We start from the raw sequence: 27,942 nt of genomic DNA on the forward strand, positions 1-27,942 counted from the left end.
TAGTATTTAAAATAAGTTGGGTTAGGGTTTTCTTGTGACCCTTAAGAGTAACGAAAAGGGGGCTCGGGGGCGAAGCCCCCGCATAAAAGAAAGATCAACGTAGTATTTAAGATAAGTTGGGTTAGCGTTTTCTTGTGACCTTTAAGAGCAAACAAAGGGGGCTCGGGGGGCGAAGCCCCCCGCATGAAAGAAAGATCAACGTAGTATTTAATATAAGTTGGGTTAGCATTTTCTTGTGACCTTTAAGAGCAAACAAAGGGGGGCTCGGGGGGCGAAGCCCCCCGCATAAAAGAAAGATAAACGTTGTATTTAAAATAAGTTGGGTTAGGGTTTTCTTGTTACCCTTAAGAGTAACGAAAAGGGGGCTCGGGGGCGAAGCCCCCGCATAAAAGAAAGATTAACGTAGTATTTAAAATAAGTTGGGTTAGCGTTTTCTTGTGACCTTTCAGAGCAAACAAAGGGGGGCTCGGGGGGCGAGCCCCCCGCATAAAAGAATTATCAACGTTGTATTTAAAATAAGTTGGGTTTAGGTTTTCTTGTGATCCTTAAGAGTAAAGAAAAGGGGGGCTCGGGGGGCGAAGCTCCCGCATGAAAGAAAGATCAACGTAGTATTTAGAATAAGTTGGGTTAGCGTTTTCTTGTGACCTTTAAGAGCAAACAAAGGGGGGCTCGGGGGGCGAAGCCCCCGCATGAAAGAAAGATCAACGTAGTATTTAAGATAAGTTGGTTTAGCATTTTTTTGTGACCTTTAAGAGCAAACAAAGGGGGGCTCGGGGGGCGAAGCCCCCCGCATAAAAGAAAGATAAACGTTGTATTTAAAATAAGTTGGGTTAGGGTTTTCTTGTTACCCTTAAGAGTAACGAAAAGGGGGGCTCGGGGGGCGAAGCCCCCCGCATGAAAGAAAGATCAACGTAGTATTTAGAATAAGTTGGGTTAGCGTTTTCTTGTGTCCTTTCAGAGCAAACAAAGGGGGGCTCGGCGCCCCCCACATAAAAGAAAGATCAACGTTGTATTTAAAATAAGTTGGGTTAAGGTTTTCTTGTGACCTTTAAGTGCAAACAAAGGGGGGCTCGGGGGGCGAAGCCACCCACATGAAAGAAAGATCAACGTTGTATTTCAAATAAGTTGGTTTAGGGTTTTCTTGTGACCCTTAAGAGTAACGAAAAGGGGGGCTCGGGGGGCGAAGCCCCCCGCATAAAAGAAAGATCAACGTAGTATTTAAAATAAGTTGGGTTAGGGTTTTCTTGTGACCCTTAAGAGTAACGAAAAGGGGGGCTCGGGGGCGAAGCCCCCCCGCATAAAAGAAAGATCAACGTAGTATTTAAGATAAGTTGGGTTAGCGTTTTCTTGTGACCTTTAAGAGCAAACAAAGGGGGCTCGGGGGCGAAGCCCCCGCATGAAAGAAAGATCAACGTAGTATTTAAGATAAGTTGGGTTAGCATTTTCTTGTGACCTTTAAGAGCAAACAAAGGGGGCTCGGGGGCGAAGCCCCCGCATAAAAGAAAGATAAACGTTGTATTTAAAATAAGTTGGGTTAGGGTTTTCTTGTTACCCTTAAGAGTAACGAAAAGGGGGCTCGGGGGCGAAGCCCCCCGCATAAAAGAAAGATTAACGTAGTATTTAAAATAAGTTGGGTTAGCGTTTTCTTGTGACCTTTCAGAGCAAACAAAGGGGGGCTCGGGGGGCGAGCCCCCCGCATAAAAGAAATATCAACGTTGTACAAAGATGTACATTTTTTGCAACTATGCATATGCACTCTGACCCAAAACAACATCTTAATGCAACTGATGCATCTGGACTTTGTCCAAAAGTAGACCGTCATTTTGCATACGCATGAAAATCTCCCACACAACCTAGTTGTAATTAAACATAAGAATTTGTGTATTCGCATTACATTTTTTACCGTGACAGTAAACACAACTATTCAGATTTTATGCATTTTTGCTGATACCCTGGCGCCCGTACCTTGACATTCTCTTACATAAAGTTTTTGGTCCTTCGATAAAGAGACCTTCGGTTCGGTTTTGTCGCCGTCGTCGCGAGATTCAGTGCCAGAGGTTTTGGAATAGAATCAGTGACATATTTGACATTATACGCGAGTGCTACGTATCAGCATTGACATCAAGCATCCAGCATCAGCATTGACATCAAGCATCCAGCATCAGCATTGACATCAAGCATCCAGCATCAGCATTGACATCCTGTATCTGGTACCAGAATACGGAGAAGTAGCTGCCTTTCAAGTAAGATCTTTCCATATTTATTCTTTGTACGATTGCCATCATGTCTAATGAGTTAATCGCGAGGCAAGCCGTGATTTTGGAGGAGATTAAACGGATACAGGGGAATTTCAAGAAGGACTCCGCGGTCAGGAAGACTTCTAAATATCTGACAGATAGATTACGAAAGTTGGAAGAGTTGTGGTTAGAGTGTGTAGATAATAACGCTCAATTGCAGAAAGAGCATGACAAAAGCCATCAATATTTTACTGAGAATATCTTCAACGTAATTTCGACGTGGTACGAGGGAACTCAGAAGGCCCTGCAGGCTAGCAACGTGCCCGCAACGTTGACTACGGAGACGGGAGTTGGTGACGTGAAGAAGACCGGCGTCGAAGAGGGGGTGTCAGCCGCGGACAAGGATAGTCAAGAGGGGACGGCGGCAGACATTATTTTTGACACTAAGAAGTTTCTCGGAGATGACACGAAGTTGATGGAACATAAGCAGCTTCAAAATGCAAATTTCAGAGCTCTAAAAAGATACGTGGAAAGTATTAGCCTTGATACAATAAGTGAAAAATGGGAAATTGAGGATAAGCTTAAATTGTTGCAAACGCGCTGGACTGCCGTAGAGAATGCTCATTTGCAAATTGACAGTATTACAAACGGCACTGACATTGACTATTATGACAGTTATATGCTCCACGAATTGAAATATGAGCGATTAAAAAAGGGTCTTAACAGTAAGCTTTCATCGTCCATTCATCAACAGCTCACTTTGCCTAAGCTGGATCTTCCCCAATTTTTTGGAAACTACACCCAATGGCCTACTTTCAAAGAGTTGTACACCGTGGCTATTCATACCAATCCTGCGCTAACAAAGGCACAGAAAATGCAGCATTTGAAAGGAAAGCTAAAAGGAGAGGCGGAAAAACTTGTGCAGCATCTCCAAATAACCGCCGAAAATTATGATGTTTGCTGGGAGTTATTGACACATAGATACAATAACAAGCAAGTTTTATTTACGAAGCAATTCCAGACGTTTATGAGACAGCCTAGTATACAAAAACAAGCGTCGACAGATTTGAAGCGGTTATATGACACTAGCATGGAAACAATACATGCTATACATAACTTGGGCGTAGATACGGCAAGTTGCGACCCAATACTTGTCTATATACTATGCGAAAAGTTGGACACTGACACATATTCAGATTACATGGAAATGAGAGCGCATCCACGCGAATTACCCTCTCTTGATGAGTTCATGGGGTTCATAGAGGCGAAGTTTACAGCTCTAGAGCCTTTGACAAAGCGTAAACCTGACAGCAATGTGGCCAAACCTGTACAATCGGGTCACCGACAAGCGTATACTTTTAATAAGTTCACAAAATCAACAAACCAATCAGCAAGAGGCCCGATTAACTCGAAATATTCTAACTATCACGCATCTACCATTAAATTTAAATGTCCATTATGCAATGACGAGCATGCGTTATTTCAATGCCAGCGTTTTCTCGGCATGACACCGAGTGAGCAACTAAAGTATGTCACTAAGGCCAACATATGCAAAAATTGTTTATACGTACATACCAAGAATTATTGCAAGTCTGAGAAACGTTGTAAAGAGTGCGACGGAGCGCACAATACGGTCATACATAAGGCCTTTGAGAACCAACCGTCGTCTTCGTCCGCTAGCGTACCGCAGAGAGAGCAGAGACAGGGGCAAAACAGCTTCGTCGTGGGCAGTGATGCGGATTCGCTGTTACCCACGGCATTGATATACGTGGCCGACAACCACGGGACTTATCACACCCTTCGAGCGCTGATAGACCAAGGGAGCGAAGTTTCATTAGTCTCCGAAAATGCAGTACAGACTCTAGGCTTACAAAGACAAGCGTTAGCCGGGAATATCACAGGGGTCGGAACCCTATCCAACAAAAGTAGGGGAAAGGTACATTTGCAATGTAAATCGTTGCATAATGAGTTCGAGTTCTTCACAGATGCACTAATATTATCACGTGTGGTCCGCGATTTACCCAGTGTAAGCTTTGCAAAAAGAAACTGGGGACATCTTGACAACCTTACGTTAGCAGACCCACAATACAACATTTCCCGGAAAATAGATCTTTTATTGAACGTTCAAGTTTACTCGCAGATAGTAATGAACGGCCTCGTGAAGGGTGAAACAGGACCCATAAGTCAGCAGACGCAAGTAGGATGGATACTTTCAGGCGCCATCAAATCTTACAATTGCCATGTGGTTATAAATGACACAGAAGATTTAGCAAGATATTGGGAGGTGGAAGACATCACTGATAATAACCAACAACTGACATCACAGGACGAGTACTGTGAAAACTTTTATGTAGCCACTACTCGGCGATTAGAAAACGGAAGATATGAGGTCCGATTACCCATGAAAGAAAATTTTGAACAACAGTTGGGGGAATCGAAACCTCAGGCGATAGCCCAGTTTCGTCAGCTGGAAAGGAAGCTCATGAAAGATGACAACCTGTCGGTAGGCTACAAAAAATTCATAAACGAATACCTAGAGATGGGTCACATGAAGGAATGTTCCGCAGTGGTCAATCCCCAATGTCATCTGAGTCATCATGCAGTGCATAAGACCGATTCTTTGACTACAAAGCTCAGGGTCGTCTTCAATGGATCCCAAAGGACCTCCTCGGGACATAGTCTGAATGATTTAATGGAATGTGGACCCAAATTACACCAAGATTTGCAAACCCTCCTACTCCAATGGAGAAGATACAAATTTGTTATGACTACCGATTGCGAAAAGATGTATAGAATGATTTTAGTTCACGAAGCAGATCAACATCTCCAGAAAATCATCTGGCGAGATAACCCGACTCAACCATTAAAGGAATATCAATTGACAACGGTGACTTATGGCCAAAAGGCTGCCCCATTTCTGGCACTAAGAACATTAAAACAACTGGCAACAGACGATGGAAAAAAATACCCTTTAGCGGCAGAAGTCATAAATAATGAGATTTATGTTGATGACATTTTGACAGGAAGTGACAACTTAGCCCAAGCGCTAGAAATCCAAAACCAATTGATAAGCATACTCAAGGGAGCCGGATTTAACTTAAGAAAATGGATGAGCAATACACAAATTTTGCTGGAAAATATCCCGGACGACAGCATTAGTCCCACCGTGGTCGACTTCAATAACGCCCATACAACAAAAACGCTCGGGTTACAATGGCATCCCGCACGCGACACCTTCTCATTTAAAAACACGCTTAATGACAAACCCAAAGGGAAACTCACAAAACGCACTATACTATCCGAAATTTCAAAAATATATGACCCCTTGGGATTCCTGACACCACTGACAATAAAGGCTAAAATCCTGTTTCAATCTACATGGCAATCTAACTGCGAATGGGATGATGCCGTATCCGAACAAGTACAAAATGACTGGCATAAATTTACCACTGACATACATGACATAGAAAGTATAGAAATACCCCGATGGGTGGGTGACATAACACATCGTTTCGAGATACATGGATTCTGCGATGCGTCCGAAAAGGCTTACGCGTGCTGTATTTACGTCCGTACGACAGACGTACACAACAAATCGGTCGTGACTTTGATCGCCGCCAAATCCCGATTGGCACCCATAAGTCAAAGTCAGAAGCTGACTCTGCCTCGATTAGAGCTGTGCGCCACAGTACTTTTGGCACAACTCATGAAGAAAGTGATTCAAGCTTTTAAATGGGAACACATACATGACAATACTTTCGCATGGTCCGACTCTATGATTGCCTTAAGCTGGCTCAAGGGCGATCCTACGAAGTGGAAGACGTTCGTAAGCAACAGAGTCAAACAAGTGGTCGACGTTATTCCTGGTGAGCATTGGAACCATGTCAAATCAGAAGATAACGCCGCCGACTGTGCTACACGAGGCCTCAGCGTGTCCAATTTGAAAACGAACGCGCTGTGGTGGCAAGGCCCTCAATGGTTACAACATTTTGACAACACATTTCTTGACAACCACATAAAACAAACAGACTGTGAAATCAAACCAAAACAAGCGAATGCTGTGCAATTAGAGCCTCCGTCGCTAATAATAGAATTGCTAAGTACGCATAACAACATGACTCACATTGTTAGAGTTCTAGCCTGGATTTTGCGCTTTACTGACGTAACACGTGCGACACAGCGGACTGTGCACGTTAAGTCATTCTACTTAACAGTGACCGAGTTACGAATTGCAGAAAGGGTCATTGTCAAGCACATTCAACATTACGACTTTCCTAACGAGATAAGGAAGTTACAGGCAAACAAAACTGTCAATACAAATAGCCCCATTTTGAAACTCAATCCGTTTTTAGATGAATACGGTATTCTGAGAGTTGGAGGCAGGCTCGACAACTCATCTTTACAGTACTCCACAAAACATCCGATGATTATCACAAAAAATAGCAAATTGACACAGTTACTCATAAACAGAGCACATACAGAGACCCTCCATGGGGGTCCGAAGCTGACCCTATCACATTTACGGTGCAAATACTGGATCGTCGGAGGGTACCAAGCAGTAAAAAAATACCTTCATCAATGCGTTACTTGCCGAAGATTCAACGCCGCTAAGCAACAACAAATCATGGCTGACCTACCTCAACCGAGAGTGACAGTATCTCGACCCTTCTTACACACTGGGGTCGACTTTACAGGTTTCGTTGACATCAAAGCAAACAAGGGAAGAGGAATAAAAACATCAAAGGCTTACATAGCGGTATTTGTTTGCCTTGCGACAAAAGCCGTACATCTAGAGTTGGTTTCTGAACTGAGCAGTTACGCATTCCTGGCAGCTTTCCGACGGTTCTGTGCACGACGTGGCGAACCAAGAGATATGTACAGCGACAACGGCACAAACTTTGTCGCCGCGAATCGACAACTCCAAGCAGAGCACAGGGAAATACTGCGCAGCATGGATACAACAGTAATAAATTGTCTTACGAACAAAGGCACCACCTGGCACTTTAACGCCCCAGCATGGCCTTCAGCAGGGGGTCTTTGGGAATCCAGCGTACGCAGTACCAAATATCATTTGAAGAGGACAATTGGAGAGCAAAAACTAACATACGAGGAGTTCTCGACTTTATTATGCCAGATTGAGGCATGTCTGAATTCGAGACCACTGTGCCCATTGACGGAAAACATTGAAGATTTGAAGTGCCTGACACCGGGTCACTTCCTCATTGTGGGCGAAGCCCACCTGACAGCCCCTGAACCAATCAATTCGGATTACGATCTCAGGAAGAGATGGCAACTAGTACAAAAAATTACCCGTGATTTCTGGCGCGTCTGGTCCCAAGAATACTTACAGCAACTACAAGCAAGAAATAAATGGCAGAAGCCCACAGAAGATTTACAGTTGAACGACATCGTATGCATCCGAAGCAATCAACCTGTCGGACGATGGGCATTAGGTCGAGTAATTGACACCCACCCTGGAAAGGATGGACACACAAGAGTGGTAACCCTAAAAACAGAAAATGGCATCATGAAACGGCCAATTGTACAACTAGTACCACTGGTTCATAATTCAACCACTAACACAAAAAATGACAACGAAGTTAACCACTCATCATTCACTACCACCCATACCAAACCTTCCTCGCAAACACGCAAGATGTCCTGGATGACGCTCTTATGTTACATCCTTCTGCTCCTCATGACACTATTCACGCCGGGCACTCAAGCCGAACTAAAAACCTTTAAATTAACTCCGTTAGAGACGGACCGGACACTGTACTTTGACAAGATATCTGACATGCAAGAAATCAAAGATGATTGGAAAATAGTTTTATACTATAACATGACAAACTATTGGCAAAATATAAATGCATTGAATACTTATGTGACACAGATAAAACGTTCGGCACGACCCGAAATGTTAGAACAATTCCACATTATTATCAACCAGCTCGACCAAGACATGCAAGAGTTGCGTTATTACAATACATTACTTAAAAATCAACCCATGGAAACTCATCGATATCGACGAGGGCTAGCCGATGGGGTGGGATATCTTGCAAACTCCCTGTTTGGGGTACTGGACCAGCGTTTCGCCGAAAAATATGAAACAGACATCCGAATGACACAACATAATGAACAACATTTATTACAATTAATAAAGAATCAAACTAGCATAATCGAAGCCGAGGGCAACATTCTAAAGCGCAACGAGCACACTATGAACAAGCAATTTCGGATTCTTACTGACCACTTAAACAGACTAACAAAGGAATCAACCCAAGAATATACTCAACACGAAAATGCATTGCACATTATGACTTCCTCTATGGCAGCGAACGGAATCCTTCAACATCTGAAAAACATACAACAAACCGTTATAAATACGTTGACCAACATGTATCATGGTCACATCGACGTCCATCTCTTATCGCCCAAACAATTGCAAACTGAGCTAAACACAATAGCTCGCCATCTGGCCAGCAAACTGGCTCTTCCGGAGATTAATGACAATATACGCAACTTATACAAGTTACTCCAAATCCAAGCTCGCTTAACTGACCAATATCTTATAATAGAAGTAAAAATCCCTCTGCTAAGCGATGAAATATACGAAATTGACCGCTTAATAAGCATTCCGCAGCACGTATCACCCGACAACGTCATACAGGTTATTCCCGGAACCGATCTAATCGCCTTCAACATTAACCAAGATACATTCATACCAATGGAAAGCACTGATATCAACAGGTGTACCCAAATGAACGGAAAAAAGGTATTATGTCACTTGAACAATCCCATTTATGACGTACAACAAGGCAAATCCATTTGCAACACAGAAATACTAAATCATCAAAAGAAACATGACTCGTACTGCCATACGGAAACAAAACCCTGCGCCGACAAGTGGTACAAATTGCATAAACAAAACACATGGCTATTCGCCTGTTGCGAAGAATGCTTAGTTCGCATCTTATGCCCAGACGGTCTGGCGACAAAAGTACTTCATAGCAACGGACTGATTCAGCTCGGCCAAGGTTGTGTCTTGAAAGGCGACACATTTATGCTATACGCCAACAAAGATTACATCGAAGAAGCATTTACTGATTTAGATCCTCACAATTTATTACTCGAAGTGTCTCCATTAAATAATGTACTGAACACATCCCTCGCTCAGATGACTTTCCACAATGAAACACACGAACAAGAGTTTCAACAGCTCCATCGGGATATACAAATGCTTAAATCCCAGTCCCAAATTGAGGAGATGTCCACTCATGATCGATATCAATATATTACAATCGGAACATCCTTGAGCGTCAGCATTCCCGTACTGGTCATCCTGTTGTACACATACCACAAATATCGAACGGGGATCTGGAAATTTGAACGGCAACCCCCGCTTGACAAAACGAACCAAAGTGATAGTGATAGTGAATGTGTTTATACTGAACCAAAGCCAAGTGCGCGAAAACATACAACCCCTCCGACTGAGGTGGTTTTTGACTCAAGTACTAATCTCTAAGTACCTATAGTTCCTAAGTAAAACTTACTTTCTATTATGTTTCAACCTACTAGCACTACTAAATTCTAATAATTTTAAATGATTTTAATGATTTGTAATGATTCTACCTGCACTTAATTTTATCATAGTTTACATTCATGTATTTTAGTCTACACTAGTTTTAACTAATTCAAATTGTCAACAATTCTGCGTCCCTTTCCGAGGCGGCAGTATGTACAAAGATGTACATTTTTTGCAACTATGCATATGCACTCTGACCCAAAACAACATCTTAATGCAACTGATGCATCTGGACTTTGTCCAAAAGTAGACCGTCATTTTGCATACGCATGAAAATCTCCCACACAACCTAGTTGTAATTAAACATAAGAATTTGTGTATTCGCATTACATTTTTTACCGTGACAGTAAACACAACTATTCAGATTTTATGCATTTTTGCTGATACCCTGGCGCCCGTACCTTGACATTCTCTTACATAAAGTTTATTTTCTATTATGTTTCAACCTACTAGCACTACTAAATTCTAATAATTTTAAATGATTTTAATGATTTGTAATGATTCTACCTGCACTTAATTTTATCATAGTTTACATTCATGTATTTTAGTCTACACTAGTTTTAACTAATTCAAATTGTCAACAATTCTGCGTCCCTTTCCGAGGCGGCAGTATGTACAAAGATGTACATTTTTTGCAACTATGCATATGCACTCTGACCCAAAACAACATCTTAATGCAACTGATGCATCTGGACTTTGTCCAAAAGTAGACCGTCATTTTGCATACGCATGAAAATCTCCCACACAACCTAGTTGTAATTAAACATAAGAATTTGTGTATTCGCATTACATTTTTTACCGTGACAGTAAACACAACTATTCAGATTTTATGCATTTTTGCTGATACCCTGGCGCCCGTACCTTGACATTCTCTTACAAACGTTGTATTTAAAATAAGTTGGGTTTAGGTTTTCTTGTGATCCTTAAGAGTAAAGAAAAGGGGGGCTCGGGGGGCGAAGCTCCCCGCATAAAAGAAAGATCAACGTAGTATTTAGAATAAGTTGGGTTAGCGTTTTCTTGTGACCTTTAAGAGCAAACAAAGGGGGGCTCGGCGCCCCCCACATAAAAGAAAGATCAACGTTGTATTTAAAATAAGTTGGGTAATGGTTTTCCTGTGACCCTTAAGAGCAAATAAAGGGGGGCTCGGCAAAAAAGTAATACTTAAATTTTGTTTGAATTAGTTGAAATGTGACAATATTTTCTAAACGAGTCAAACAAAATCCCACTAGCTGAGAGCTTCAAAACAATGTATGGCGAAAGTATGTCTCTCTAATGTCTTCAAAAAGTCCGCGATGGCACATGTCTATATTGTCTATCTTTTACGGATAACTTACTAGGTATAAACATTTTTATGATAATACCGTAATCAGAAGGTAGCCGCTAGTTATTATTAAGTAGCAATTAGCAATAAGTACACGTTAAGCCACAAATGGCATGTAAAATCCGCCTACTTGAAATAAATTTATGTATAAATGTTAAAAGTATTTCATTATTAATGACTAAAAAGTATAAAATAAATTAATAGTTTAAAAAACACTATAAAACACGCTTTTATAAATGCACGTAAAAGCCAAAAATAAATTATGGATCGTACAAGTTGTCTCTATTTGTGAGCTGAAGTTTAAAAACTATGTGCTTTTAATTATAATATTTGATTGTAAAAGCGTGGGGCGCTGGAACAGGAAAGACTTTCTTGTAAACAAATACTAATCCGAACTTCCTGGCGAATGAAGTTGCATAAGAACATAACGTTTACATATGCCGCCTAAGGGTTACCAAAGAGAACCAAAGATATCTCATCCACGAACAAGAACTCTGCATCCTGTCACTGTAGACACTTTCCCCTTTTGTACTTTGATTACCGGAAAAAAGCGGCGTTCTAAGTGTCGGTGACTGTCGACTCTCCTCGCTACTAGCGCATATTTTGTCTGAGTTCGACAAACTGGTACCTACTTTGAACACTGACTTTTAATTGATTTGACTGTTTAATGTAGAACCTACTAGTCATGCTGCAACTCCAGTTAGCGCGTCAATCTGTGTAACCTCCTTCCCGTAACATAGCATAATTTGATTTATCAGCAAGTTATACAAAAAGTCTTTCCTGTTCCAGCGCCCCACGCTTTTACAATCAAATATTATAATTAAAAGCACATAGTTTTTAAACTTCAGCTCACAAATAGAGACAACTTGTACGATCCATAATTTATTTTTGGCTTTTACGTGCATTTATAAAAGCGTGTTTTATAGTGTTTTTTAAACTATTAATTTATTTCCTGAAAACCTAACACATATTATTATCTTAAGCCAAATCGCAAATTGTTATAAAAGCTATTGATATTTATTTAGAATTTTTTTAATGGCGCAATTATAATTTTGGTGGAGTGTCCTGAATCCATTTTGCTTGACTAATTTGTATGGTACATCAATAACATCCATTTATTTAACTCAAACACCACAAATTATTCCTCGTTATTAGTGTACGTATGTTATAATAAAATAATAGTAAGGAATTGTTCATAGTTGGATACTTTAAACTAAGCATTAATAGTTGTCCGGGTAAATTTGTAAATTTTGGTGGTAAATATTGAAAATGACTTTATGGTCGAACGAAATGCAACAAGGCTTAGAAACGTGTAGTAGCCTGTTAGTTTAGTTCTGTTCTGGCCCTGAACTATGACGTACGTGTCGTACGTCACTGGATCTGACCAGCAAACACGTAAGTACCTAATTTTGGTGTATTAAAATATTTTTTCATGCAATTTTGGTGGTATATCTAACTAATGACAAACAAGTAGTTATGTTTACGTGAACTGTTTTTAAAGCATGTTTATGGTTTCTTTAAAAAGTAATAAACTTGAAAGTGACGTGAATGAAATAGTTTATTTTTAAAAATTTTATTATGCAATGGTTCTAATTTTGGTGCATCAATTTTGGTGGTTTTGGTGGTAATTGGAAAGCCACCAAAATTGCTTAATGCCACCAAAATTGATACTTACGAGTATCCTGAGCTAAAACGAAGTATTTTATTTATTTGCTGTCATATATTTATACTTTTAGTTTACAATAATAATTGACTAAGGTGATTAAATACCAGTAACAACGAAAAACTTTAAAATAACTATAATTTCACTTTTTGTAATAGAAAATAATTCATTTTTAGAATGGCTAACCAAAAAAAGAAACAATCTAGAGAGGAGGTCCTTGAAAAGAAGAAACTTGCTGAGCGGAAACGGAAAAGGAGAATTATGAGTGATCCCGAGAAAGCAGCAGATTTGCGAAGAAAAGAAAGGGATCGGTATCATCGTTAAAAAGCCCAAGGTAAGATTTTACCTCTAAGCAGCATGCAGCCTCGTGAAAGACGAAGAAAAAGGAATAGACAGAATTTCAGAGCATATTATAAAAGAAAAAACCGGCCAAGAACGTGTCGGGCCACGCTCAGTGTAGGGTTCCGTAGTTTTTCGTATTTTTCTCAAAAACTACTGAACCTATCAAGTTCGAAACAATTTTCCTAGAAAGTCTTTATAAAGTTCTATTTTTGTGATTTTTTTCATATTTTTTAAACATATGGTTCAAAAGTTAGAGGGGGGGGACGCACTTTTTTTCCTTTAGGAGCGATTATTTCCGAAAATATTAAAATTATTAAAAAACGATCTTAGTAAACCGTTATTCATTTTTAAATACCTATCCAACAATATATCACACGTTGGGGTTGGAATGAAAAAAAATATCAGCCCCCACTTTACATGTAGGGGGGGTACCCTAATAAAACATTTTTTTCCATTTTTTATTTTTGCACTTTGTTGGCGTGATTGATATACATATTGGTACCAAATTTCAGCTTTCTAGTGCTTACGGTTACTGAGATTATCCGCGGACGGACGGACGGACGGACGGACGGACGGACGGACAGACAGACATGGCGAAACTATAAGGGTTCCTAGTTGACTACGGAACCCTAAAAAAGGAAGGCTTCGTAATGAGCACAAGTATTAGCACCAGCAAGTGGGATTCCCACTTTGCCCCTGCCTGGTCCTTCTACGCCACAAAATCCTTGTCTCAGTCGCTCTCGTTCTCCGAGTCCTGAGCTTGACACAAACATCTCACGTCGGCTACACTCCCAAGCTGTCCATCGCAATGTGTCCAATAACCCATAGTTTCTGTGTTGTCAAATTCTTTGTAGTCCATAATTTTATTTTTGCAGTTCAAACATTTCGTTGCAAGTTACAGTGATGACCTCACAACACAAACTTTTCGTAATGTGACTAGTAGGTACTGCTTTTATTGATGATAATTTTCATTTTTAATGCGGATTCTAACAACTCCATGTTCGCATGTATTTGACATAGATAGGTGTAAAGATTAGTCAGTTCTGCTTTTACAACCCAAAAGGGTTTCATTCTAGCGAAAGTTATGTACCTAACTGACTGGAGGATAGCCTGATTTTAAATAACTTTGGTATAATTTTTTTATTGACGCATTCAGATATCTTTTTTGTTTTTTTGAGTCTCTTTTTCTTAAGTCAAAGTCTTCTTCTTTCTCGCAGTGTATACATTTGTGATGCTTTAGTTCTTTGATACCTTCGAATTTTTTTTTATACTACGTTATAAAATGAAAAATATCATCAATAAAAGCAGTACCTACTATTCACATTACGAAAAGTTTGTGTTGTGAGGTCATTACTGTAACTTGCAACGAAAATGTTTGAACTGCAAAAATAAAATTATGGACTATAAAGAATTTGACAACACAGAAACTATGGGTTATTGGACACATTGCGATGGACAGCTTGGGAGTGTAGCCGACGTGAGATGTTTGTGTCAAGCTCAGGACTCGGAGAACGAGAGCGACTGAGACAAGGATTTTGTGGCGTAGAAGGACCAGGCAGGGGCGAAGTGGGAATCCCACTTGCTGGTGCTAATACTTGTGGTCATTACAAAGCCTTCCTTTTTTTTTCTTTTATAATATGCTCTGAAATTCTGTCTATTCCTTTTTCTTCGTCTTTCACGAGGCTGCATGCTGCTTAGAGGTAAACTCTTACCTTGGGCTTTTTAACGATGATACCGATCCCTTTCTTTTCTTCGCAAATCTGCTGCTTTCTCGGGATCACTCATAATTCTCCTTTTTCGTTCCCGCTCAGCAAGTTTCTTCTTTTCAAGGACCTCCTCTCTCGATTGTTTCTTTTTTTGGTTAGCCATTCTAAAAGTGAATTATTTTCTATTACAACAAGTGAAATTATAGTTTATTTCTAGTATAGTCTCATACACATCGATTTTAGCGACTTTGTTATAATCAGATAATCACTATAATAAAACGGATCATAAAACATCTGTCTTTGTTTCATTTTATAACTGATTAAATATAAATATACTACTAATGTGCAGAAATATCTAATTTTGGCGTGAATTAACAATTTTGGTGGCCAGTAAACCTAATTTTGGTGGGTGTACGCAATTTTGGTGGCAACCAAATTATTAAAACCATAATATCTCCAAAAATACTATGTGTATTACGGGGGCATTACTACACAATATACATTGGGACTAGTTACGTATAATCCATACATAATTTAGACATAAACTACAAAAATAAAAAATACCACCAAAATTAGGCAAATTTGGAACCTGTTGAAATTCACCCTGCTCTATCTTCAAAAACCAGGGAGGAAATAGTCGAGAGCGTTTGTATGGAAAATTGACCTGTATCGTATCTTCTTAAAGTCAAAAATTAACTCACTGTCAGTTTTGTGTTTAAAGACAGATTCTATGCTTAATTGTCGTCACAAAACTGACAGCGAGTTAATTTTTAGGGTTCCGTACCTCAAAGAGGAAAAACGGAACCCTTATTGTTAATAACTTACGCTGATTGGGGGGTCCCAAATTCTAAAAATGCCCCTACAGTATATAGTGCGCTATATTACCGCACTTGTTAGGTAGCATATGTACTGTAAAACGTTGTACGATACATGTGCGGGTAAATAATTCGCCACTCGTTTCGAATTTCTTATTTATCGCACTTGTATCGTAATGTTGTACTATAATATTCTCATATCGCGTATGTAATGTCATAAAATGTTATCGCAACCATGCTTACAGTACATTGCAGCTGAGAAAATTTTCACAACATTAAATATTGAGTAAAAATTAATAGTATCTAAATCAAAAACACGTCTTAATTAATGTTAACAAATGAAACCTACTTGTGTCTGGTTTAATTTATGGCCCGTATAAGTGCGCTTTCACATTATCCGATCCGATATCGGATGTAGGAATCCGATATCCCATATCCCATACATTTAAGCCGCCATCTTTGATTTTTTCTTTGAAATCCTTCCGACATCCGATATCGGATCGGATAGTGTGAAACACACTAAGGCCTACACACGTGAACAAAACTAGATCAATTTATTCTTTTATGCAATAAATAAAGTTTTCAAACCAAACGAGGCAATTCTGTTTTTCATGCTATGCCCGTTTAAAACAATTCCCACTCGTTCAGCACAGATAATTAACTCCATACATATTTTATCTTTAAAACAGTTTCAGCTAAAACCGTATTAAAATCCGACTAAATTTAAACGTAATTTAACTCTTTAGCCATGGGGTCTCATCCGGAACATCGTATAATTAATGTCAAACCAAAATCATAGATGGCGCTACGTGCCACGATTAGCCATTATGACTTATTTATTCAATAAATTTAAAGGTCTCAAAGGTATTATTTTAGTCTCATGCATTAAGAATATCATTAATTTAATACACAAATCCACAAAAACACGAATTCAATGCAATATTTTTCAAAATTCGAATCTAAAATTTATTACACGACTGAATACAACATCAGCAAACCCGCATTGAACGTTATTGAGTCGTCTAAGTATTATTACCTCTCGTCACTAGATGGAGTGACTGTGCATAACGTACGTGATATAATTAGAATAGCCACTTGAGTGCGGGCTAGTCATACGCTCAAAACACCAGTGTAAGGGCGCTCTCCGGAACCATGATCTTCTTACGCGTCTGGACGGCACATTTTAGACTGGTTACGTAGCCGTATTCAACTCGTGTGCACTCCGTAACCACATGGTATCGTTAATGAAACTTATGAATGAATGGCGTTGTTGGTAAAACGAAAAGCAATATGTGAATATGTGTGTGTGTGTATTATGCAATAAAAACAAGGTGAGACAAAATTGGGGTTTTTAACACACTGTGCCGCACGGGTACCGGCCGGCGCCGCGGCGGTACGCACACGAGTACACCGGACGCGTCTGTGTGCGTTAGCAGGCGCACAAATAAAGTGGCTTTCTGCGGGCAGCCGAGCGGCACCGCCCCCGACTGCGCGATGGCAATAAACACAAAAATCACAAATTTGAATTCGTGCTTGCCTACCTTATCGTGTTAGTTCTTCATTATTAATAAATAATTTTAATTATTGAATGTTGATTAGAACTGTTATCTGGGCCATTTTTATTTTTGTCAAAGTTGTACGTCCACCCGACTTTTTTTTAATTTGGAAATGTTTATGTGGTTTCCACTCAGAATCGTGAGCTCTTTCACTCCTAATAGGAGAAAAAAGCCTCCCAAGTTTTATCCCATTCCGTTACCATTTTTTCATACATTTTGTATGGCAGTAACGGAATGGAAGGTTTGAAAAATGTATAGATATCTTAAGATATTTTTTTTACTTCCTATCAGGCAGGATCGAAAGACCTTGAGATTCTGAGTATGAATCGCGTAAAAAACACCCATGTTACAAAAAAAGAGGGGTGAACAACTTTAAAAAAAATGGCTCATCTGGCCGGCAGCCATAAGGCCATAACAGATAATAGTAATTATGTGTTGAAATGAAATGAAAATGAAATATTTATTTTTCAAGTAGGCATATTACAAATTACAATGAACATATGAACGTCAAGTTTTAGTAAATAACTAATTTCGGTGTTTTTCTCAATTTCATGAGTAAAAATTACTCTAGAAAATGAAATAAAACTATGGAAACGGATTAAATCGCGTATAATGAATTTAAAATACTATATTTACTACTATTTGTTTTTATTTCTATACTGTATTTTAAATTCATTATACGCGATTTAATCCGTTTCCATAATTTTATTTCATGAGTAACTATCGCGGTAACCGAAGACAATATTACTCTAGAAAATGTTTTGTCAAATACCTAGCTACATTACCTTTTATTTTTTATATTAAGTACATGTATTTGTTTACTTAATAATATACATTTCCATATTTATAAATTGAAATAGATATCATACACGAAATGAAAAACGACACCGACGACGCGACGGTTTTTTCCCACATTTCTAATTAACTACGCGCCTGCTTTCGAGTGCTTTAAATTTTAATAAACCAACGCATTCTTTGATTGGGGGCCCGGGCCTCTCAAGGTCAGTGCAAATGTGATGCGTAGAATAGGACTAGTATAGGTAGGTAGGGGCGCGGGGCGCGGGGCCGCGACTAAAGCTAGGAACATACTACGCGGACGTCCGTCGTAAAACGACCGCGACCGCGACCTATCAGTGTGCACGGAACAAAACATCCAGAGAGCCAGATTTCGATCGGACGTCCGTGCGCTCAAGGCCACGTCCGCGTCCGTCGACCGATAGTTTGCACGGTTATGTGTATTTCCATTGTCCAGATTCCCGTCCGCGGTCGATTTACGACGGACGTCCGCGTAGTGTGTTCCTAGCTTTAATCTTGTTCATTCACATCCGCTTGCATGTGTCGCGGATAGAGCGAGTACGTAAGGGCCCGCGCACACGGGCATCTGTTGCTGGCGACTTTTTTGTCACGACCATGGCTTAGTATGAAAGTGCGCACACGAGGCGACGCAACTTTTCATACAAATACGAAAGTCGCCGAGCAACTGTTGCCTCCGTGTGCGCGGGGCCTAAGCGGCGAGCACACATACAAGCCGCGCGGAGGCCGTTTGCCACCCTGATGTATACCTCTTTTAATTAAATCCGCAAAAAATATTTTTCATCATTTTCATACATAACAAATGAATTTATTAGTGTGAGAGACCCTTACGAATAACATTCAAGTTAAGGCTCCCCACAGACAGTCTTAAAAATTCATAATCTTAAAAAAAATTTGTATGCAAATTGACAGTTCAAACTGTCAGTCAATCTGTCAGTGTCAGTTTGAACTGTCAATTTGCATACAAATTTTTTTTAAGATTATGAATTTTTAAGACTGTCTGTGGGGAGCCTTAGTGTCAAGTGATTGACTGCACATGTCAAAACAAAAAACATTAGGAATTGGTCACACACGTGTTCAGTAATTATCTTTGGTAAAGGCAGTCATACACATGTTCAGTAATTATCTTTATTTTTTTAATAACTCGATAACCGTAAGAGTTAAGTTTCTTAGAGACATTAAATTCATTTGATCTTCCCTTAAAGTTATCGGAATTCAATAAAAACAGTGTGTATAACAAATAACAATTTTATTTACATGATTTATTTTAACTTGCATTAATATGCTGTTCTCGAACTTATTGTATCGATAAACTACCTCTCTCTAGTCGATCTGTGTCGATACCACAGATCAAATAATACTAGTACAGATACCTAACCCCATACTAAAAATGGGCGCCGTCCTAAGTATTCTAGACCTGTGTACTAAATTTAATCCACACTCAAAGAGCTAGATGGCGCCAGTAGCCACGCGTGGCCAACAAAACTCTTATCAGTATCCTACGTCGAAATAGTCATTAAACTGCAACATCTTGCGACATCTGTTTTAGCTTTCACGCACCAAACATACAACGTCATGTGCACGTTTAAAGTCAGACATTACTAGATGGCGTTGTAGACAGCCTACCAGTGGATTGTATGCCGCGCGGTTAGTATGTGTGCGTGCAGGTGGTGCGCAATGTACGTACGCGCTGGGTCCGCTCATCAGTGTGCGTAGTCGAATGCACACGTGCTCACGATAATATTTGTTTCGTTGTATCTATCTACCTCTAATTATAGCTGTTGCGTACTTGCGCGACAAAGCTAGACTACATTTCTGTCGGCATATGGTGTCGACAATTGCCATTCGGCTACGCCGGCTGCTGAGTAAAATATAGCACGCACCTATTAGTATTGGTATTATTTTTAACCGTCGCCTCATCTCTCAAGAAGGACGGTTAAGCTAGGAACATACTACGCGGACGTCCGTCGTAAAACGACCGCGACCGCGACCGATCAGTGTGCACGGTACAAAACATCCAGCGAGCCAGATTTCGATCGGAAGTCCATGCGCTCAAGGCCACGTCCACGTCCGTCGACCGATAGTTTGCACGGTTATGTGTATTTCCATTGTCCAGATTCCCGTCCGCGGTCGATTTACGACGGACGTCCGCGTAGTATGTTCCTAGCTTTATAAAGTCGTCTGTATGTTTTTTTTTTATTTTTTTTAATGTTTGTTCCTCGATATCTCCGTCGCTTCTGGACCGATTTTGAAAATTTTTTTTTGATTGAATGTATATGCATACAGATTGGTCCCATTTTTCTCAGAACCCAGTTCTGAAGATGGGATCCTGGAGAAATCGAAGGAACTCCTCGAATCTGAAAGGCATACATATGCTGATTTTTGTGTTTTTAAAGGAACAGCATGCATTTGGGTACGGAAAAGTGACATTTGGTGCAGTGGAACTGCTGATGATGGCTAGAACGGAACTCTTCAAATCTGAACGGCACGCTTATAGTGACTTTGGTATTTTTATAAGAAAAGAACAGCATGCACTTTCGTCCAGAACAGTGACATTTGGTGCAGTGGAATTGCTGATGATGGTCAGAACCGAACTCCTCAAATCTGAACGGCACGCTTATAGTGACTTTGGTATTTTAATAAGAACAGCATGCACTTTCGTCCAGAACAGTGACATTTGGTGCAGTGGAACTGCTGATGATGGCCAGAACCTAAACTTCTCAAATCTGAACGGCACGCTCATAGTGACTTTGCCATTTTTAGGGTTCCGTAGTCAACTAGGAACCCTTATAGTTTCGCCATGTCTGTCTGTCCGTCTGTCCGTCTGTCCGTCTGTCCGTCCGTCCGTCCGTCCGTCCGCGGATAATCTCAGTAACCGTTAGCACTAGAAAGCTGAAATTTGGTACCAATATGTATATCAATCACGCCAACAAAGTGCAAAAATTAAAAATGGAAAAAAATGTTTTATTAGGGTACCCCCCCCCCCCATGTAAAGTGGGGGCTGATATTTTTTTTATTCCAACCCCAACGTGTGATATATTGTTGGATAGGTATTTAAAAATGAATAAGGGTTCACTTATTTAGTTATGTTTGTTAAGCAAATAAGCATATTGAGTTTTCAAGTCAAAGTTTGTCAAGCTTCGATTTCTTATAATGTAATCAGATTCATGAGGAATTGAGGAAACTGCTCAAACCTTAACGTTATACGTATATTCATTTGTGTTGCCATCTAAAAATTAAAGCATTAAAAGCAGTTTTAAAAATACTTACACATTTCTACATAATCCAACATTCGCAAGTAGCTTTCACCAGAACCCGAAAGGCGACGGTTTTTTTTTCTTAAAAATTATGTTGAGCCGTTTTATTATGAGTCCTGTGGCACATTGTTGTTTATATAACCTCGTAAGGACGTCTTGTTAAACCAAATGTTAAAACTCCAGTTTTAAGTAGGTAACATGAATAACAAATTATTTAGTTTCACTAATCAAATTGATTGCTCTATAAATTGATATAATCTGTCAAACAAGTCTGTCAGTAAATAAGAACAAAGAAAACTATAGGTATCCTTTTCTATAGCACCCTAAAGAAAAGGACGCGTGGTAACCTGGTGACGTCTTAGAAAAGTTACTTCGTTGGGTTAGTATCGACACAGATCGACTAGAGAGGTAGTTTATCGATACAATATGTTCGAGAACAGCATATTAATGCAAGTTAAAATAAATCATGTAAATAAAATTGTTATTTGTTATACACACTGTTTTTATTGAATTCCGTCAACTTTAAGGGAAGATCAAATGAATTTAATGTCTCTAAGAAACTTAACTCTTACGGTTATCGAGTTATTAAAAAAATAAAGATAATTACTGAACATGTGTGTGACTGCCTTTACCAAAGATAATTATTGAACACGTGTGTGACCAATTCCTAATGTTTTTTTGTTTTGACATGTGCAGTCAATCACTTGACACTAACTTGAATGTTATTCGTAAGGGTCTCTCACACTAATAAATTCATTTAGGTACATAGAGGTACATCAGGGTGGCAAACGGCCTCCGCGCGGTTAGTATGTGTGCTCGCCGCTTACGTAATCGCTCTATCCGCGACACATGCAAGCGGATGTGAATGAACAAGATTTAGTCGCGGCCCCGCGCCCCGCGCCCCTACCTACCTATACTAGTACCTATTCTACGCATCACATTTGCACTGACCTTGAGAGGCCCGAGCCCCCAATCAAAGAATGCGTTGGTTTATTAAAATTTAAAGCACTCGAAAGCAGGCGCGTAATAGTTAATTAGAAATGTGGGAAAAAAACCGTCGTCGGTGTCGTTTTTCCTTTCGTGTATGATATCTATTTCAATGTATAAATATGGAAATGTATATTATTGAGTAAACAAATACATGTACTTAATATAAAAAATAAAAGGTAATGTAACGGTTACCGCGATAGTTACTCATGAAATAAAATTATGGAAACGGATTAATTAACAATTCCATAGTTTTATTTCATTGTCTACAGTAATTTTTACTCATGAAATTGAGAAAAACACCGAAATTAGTTATTTACTGAAACTTGACGTTCACATGTTTATTGTAATATGCCTACTTGAAAAATAAATATTTCATTTTCATTTCATTTCAATACATAATTACTATTATCTGTTATGGCCTTATGGCTGCCGGCCAGATGAGCCATTTTTTTTAAAGTTGTTCACCCCTGTTTTTTTGTAACATGGGTGTTTTTTACGCGATTCATACTCAGAATCTCAAGGTCTTTCGATCCTGCCTGATAGGAAGTAAAAAAAATGTCTTAAGATATCCATACATTTTTCAAACCTTCCATTCCGTTACTGCCATACAAAATGTATGAAAAAAAAACCGGCCAAGAGCGTGTCGGGACTGTCGGGCCACGCTCAGTGTAGGGTTCCGTAGTTTTCCGTATTTTTCTCAAAAACTACTGAACCTATCAAGTTCAAAACAATTTTTCTAGAAAGTCTTTATAAAGTTCTACTTTTGTAATTTTTTTCATAATTTTTAAACATATGGTTCAAAAGTTAGAGGGGGGGACGCACTTTTTTTCCTTTAGGAGCGATTATTTCCGAAAATATTAACATTATCAGAAAACGATCTTAGTAAACCCTTATTCATTTTAAAATACCTATCCAACAATATATCACACGTTGAGTTTGGAATGAAAAAAAATATCAGCCCCTACTTTACATGTAGGGGGGTACCCTAATAAAACATTTTTTTTTCATTTTTTATTTTTGAACTTTGTTGGCGTGATTGATATACATATTAGTACCAAATTTCAGCTTTCTAGTGCTTACGGTTACTGAGATTATCCGCGGACGGACGGACGGACGGACGGACAGACAGACATGGCGAAACTATAAGGGTTCCTAGTCGACTACGGAACCCTAAAAATGGTAACGGAATGGGAAAAAACTTGGGAGACTTTTTTTCCTATTAGGAGTGAAAGAGCTCACGATTCTGAGTGGAAACCACATAAAAATTTCCAAATTCAAAAAAAGTCGGGTGGACGTACAACTTTGACAAAAATAAAAATGTCCCAGATAACAGTTCTAATCAACATTCTACAATTAAAATGATTTATTAATAATGAAGAACTAACACGATAAGGTAGGCAAGCACGAATTCAAATTTGTGATTTTTGTGTTTATTGCCATCGCGCAGTCGGGGGCGGTGCCGCTCGGTCACATCAGAAGTCCAAAACTAGAGAAATATAGAGAGCGCTCGATCGCGAGTAGCTACTTGCGCCGGCGGCGGCGGACGCGGTTGTGTACGACTGTACGTGTGCCACGCGCACGCACACAGGGCCTCTCTGTGGGTTCCACCCCCGTCAGCGCGACGGCGATAAAGACCTAAAAAACTCAAATTTGAATTCGTGCTTCGGTATCGTATCCTCTTAAGGGTTAATTCGCCTTCTGAATTTGTTATGATAGTGCGTGCATTAGTGACGAATCGCTTAGTGGACGTCAGGCTCCACATATTGCTTTTCGTTTTACCACAGATCAAATAATACTAGTACAGATACCTAACCCCATACTAAAAATGGGCGCCGTCCTAAGTATTCTAGACCTGTGTACTAAATTTAATCCACACTCAAAGAGCTAGATGGCGCCAGTAGCCACGCGTGGCCAACAAAACTCTTATCAGTATCCTACGTCGAAATAGTCATCAAACTGCAACATCTTGCGACATCTGTTTTAGCTTTCACGCACTAAACATACAACGTCATGTGCACGTTTAAAGTCAGCCATTACTAGATGGCGTTGTAGACATAGCCTACCAGTGGATTGTATGCCGCGCGGTTTGTATGTGTGCGTGCAGGTGGTGCGCAATGTACGTACGCGCTGGGTCCCCTCATCAGTGTGCGTAGTCGAATGCACACGTGCTCACGATAATATTTGTTTCGTTGTATCTATCTACCTCTAATTATAGCTCTTGCGTACTTGCGCGACAGAGCTAGACTACATTTCTGTCGGCATATGGTGTCGACAATTGCCATTCGGCTACGCCGGCTGCTGAGTAAAATATAACACGCACCTATTATTATTGGTATTATTTTGTTGAGCCGTTTTATTATGAGTCCTGTGGCACATTGTTGTTTATATAACCTCGTAAGGACGTCTTGTTAAACCAAATGTTAAAACTCCAGTTTTAAGTAGGTAACATGAATAACAAATTATTTAGTTTCACTAATCAAATTGATTGCTCTATAAATTGATATAATCTGTCAAACAAGTCTGTCAGTAAATAAGAACAAAGAAAACTATAGGTATCCTTTTCTATAGCACCCTAAAGAAAAGGACGCGTGGTGACCTGGTGACGTCTTAGAAAAGTTACTTCGTTGGGTTAGTATCGACACAGATCGACTAGAGAGAGGTAGTTTATCGATACAATAAGTTCGAGAACAGCATATTAATGCAAGTTAAAATAAATCATGTAAATAAAATTGTTATTTGTTATACACACTGTTTTTATTGAATTCCGATAACTTTAAGGGAAGATCAAATGAATTTAATGTCTCTAAGAAACTTAACTCTTACGGTTATCGAGTTATTAAAAAAATAAAGATAATTACTGAACATGTGTATGACTGCCTTTACCAAAGATAATTACTGAACACGTGTGTGACCAATTCCTAATGTTTTTTGTTTTGACATGTGCAGTCAATCACTTGACACTAAGGCTCCCCACAGACAGTCTTAAAAATTCATAATCTTAAAAAAAATTTGTATGCAAATTGACAGTTCAAACTGACACTGACAGATTGACTGACAGTTTGAACTGTCAATTTGCATACAAATTTTTTTTAAGATTATGAATTTTTAAGACTGTCTGTGGGGAGCCTTAACTTGAATGTTATTCGTAAGGGTCTCTCACACTAATAAATTCATTTGTTATGTATGAAAATGATGAAAAATATTTTTTGCGGATTTAATTAAAAGAGGTATACATCAGGGTGGCAAACGGCCTCCGCGCGGCTTGTATGTGTGCTCGCCGCTTAGGCCCCGCGCACACGGAGGCAACAGTTGCTCGGCGACTTTCGTATTTGTATGAAAAGTTGCGTCGCCTCGTGTGCGCACTTTCATACTAAGCCATGGTCGTGACAAAAAAGTCGCCAGCAACAGATGCCCGTGTGCGCGGGCCCTTACGTACTCGCTCTATCCGCGACACATGCAAGCGGATGTGAATGAACAAGATTAAAGCTAGGAACACACTACGCGGACGTCCGTCGTAAATCGACCGCGGACGGGAATCTGGACAATGGAAATACACATAACCGTGCAAACTATCGGTCGACGGACGCGGACGTGGCCTTGAGCGCACGGACGTCCGATCGAAATCTGGCTCTCTGGATGTTTTGTTCCGTGCACACTGATAGGTCGCGGTCGCGGTCGTTTTACGACGGACGTCCGCGTAGTATGTTCCTAGCTTTAGTCGCGGCCCCGCGCCCCGCGCCCCTACCTACCTATACTAGTCCTATTCTACGCATCACATTTGCACTGACCTTGAGAGGCCCGGGCCCCCAATCAAAGAATGCGTTGGTTTATTAAAATTTAAAGCACTCGAAAGCAGGCGCGTAGTTAATTAGAAATGTGGGAAAAAAACCGTCGCGTCGTCGGTGTCGTTTTTCATTTCGTGTATGATATCTATTTCAATTTATAAATATGGAAATGTATATTATTAAGTAAACAAATACATGTACTTAATATAAAAAATAAAAGGTAATGTAGCTAGGTATTTGACAAAACATTTTCTAGAGTAATATTGTCTTCGGTTACCGCGATAGTTACTCATGAAATAAAATTATGGAAACGGATTAAATCGCGTATAATGAATTTAAAATACAGTATAGAAATAAAAACAAATAGTAGTAAATATAGTATTTTAAATTCATTATACGCGATTTAATCCGTTTCCATAGTTTTATTTCATTTTCTAGAGTAATTTTTACTCATGAAATTGAGAAAAACACCGAAATTAGTTATTTACTAAAACTTGACGTTCATATGTTCATTGTAATTTGTAATATGCCTACTTGAAAAATAAATATTTCATTTTCATTTCATTTCAACACATAATTACTATTATCTGTTATGGCCTTATGGCTGCCGGCCAGATGAGCCATTTTTTTTAAAGTTGTTCACCCCTCTTTTTTTGTAACATGGGTGTTTTTTACGCGATTCATACTCAGAATCTCAAGGTCTTTCGATCCTGCCTGATAGGAAGTAAAAAAAATATCTTAAGATATCTATACATTTTTCAAACCTTCCATTCCGTTACTGCCATACAAAATGTATGAAAAAATGGTAACGGAATGGGATAAAACTTGGGAGGCTTTTTTCTCCTATTAGGAGTGAAAGAGCTCACGATTCTGAGTGGAAACCACATAAACATTTCCAAATTAAAAAAAAGTCGGGTGGACGTACAACTTTGACAAAAATAAAAATGGCCCAGATAACAGTTCTAATCAACATTCAATAATTAAAATTATTTATTAATAATGAAGAACTAACACGATAAGGTAGGCAAGCACGAATTCAAATTTGTGATTTTTGTGTTTATTGCCATCGCGCAGTCGGGGGCGGTGCCGCTCGGCTGCCCGCAGAAAGCCACTTTATTTGTGCGCCTGCTAACGCACACAGCGTCCGGTGTACTCGTGTGCGCACCGCCGCGGCGCCGGCCGGTACCCGTGCGGCACAGTGTGTTAAAAACCCCAATTTTGTCTCACCTTGTTTTTATTGCATAATACACACACACACATATTCACATATTGCTTTTCGTTTTACCAACAACGCCATTCATTCATAAGTTTCATTAACGATACCATGTGGTTACGGAGTGCACACGAGTTGAATACGGCTACGTAACCAGTCTAAAATGTGCCGTCCAGACGCGTAAGAAGATCATGGTTCCGGAGAGCGCCCTTACACTGGTGTTTTGAGCGTATGACTAGCCCGCACTCAAGTGGCTATTCTAATTATATCACGTACGTTATGCACAGTCACTCCATCTAGTGACGAGAGGTAATAATACTTAGACGACTCAATAACGTTCAATGCGGGTTTGCTGATGTTGTATTCAGTCGTGTAATAAATTTTAGATTCGAATTTTGAAAAATATTGCATTGAATTCGTGTTTTTGTGGATTTGTGTATTAAATTAATGATATTCTTAATGCATGAGACTAAAATAATACCTTTGAGACCTTTAAATTTATTGAATAAATAAGTCATAATGGCTAATCGTGGCACGTAGCGCCATCTATGATTTTGGTTTGACATTAATTATACGATGTTCCGGATGAGACCCCATGGTCGATACTAACCCAACGAAGTAACTTTTCTAAGACGTCACCAGGTCACCACGCGTCCTTT

The 27,942-nt window shown here is 39.5% G+C and overlaps 1 protein-coding gene across 1 annotated transcript in view; it reads left to right on the forward strand.

Annotated features, from left to right (window-relative positions):
• Nucleotides 1-2,283: 2,283 nt before the first annotated feature.
• Nucleotides 2,284-27,942, forward strand: part of LOC125235626 — a 45,498-nt gene continuing 19,839 nt past the window's right edge. The window contains exons 1-2 of the mRNA XM_048142223.1: nt 2,284-2,367; nt 2,458-2,770. Coding sequence (XP_047998180.1) covers nt 2,284-2,367; nt 2,458-2,770 — 397 coding nt within the window. The remainder of the gene's footprint in view (nt 2,368-2,457; nt 2,771-27,942) is intronic.

This window comes from Leguminivora glycinivorella, chromosome 17 (genome assembly GCF_023078275.1).
Source record: "Leguminivora glycinivorella isolate SPB_JAAS2020 chromosome 17, LegGlyc_1.1, whole genome shotgun sequence".
Lineage (NCBI taxonomy): Eukaryota > Metazoa > Arthropoda > Insecta > Lepidoptera > Tortricidae > Leguminivora > Leguminivora glycinivorella.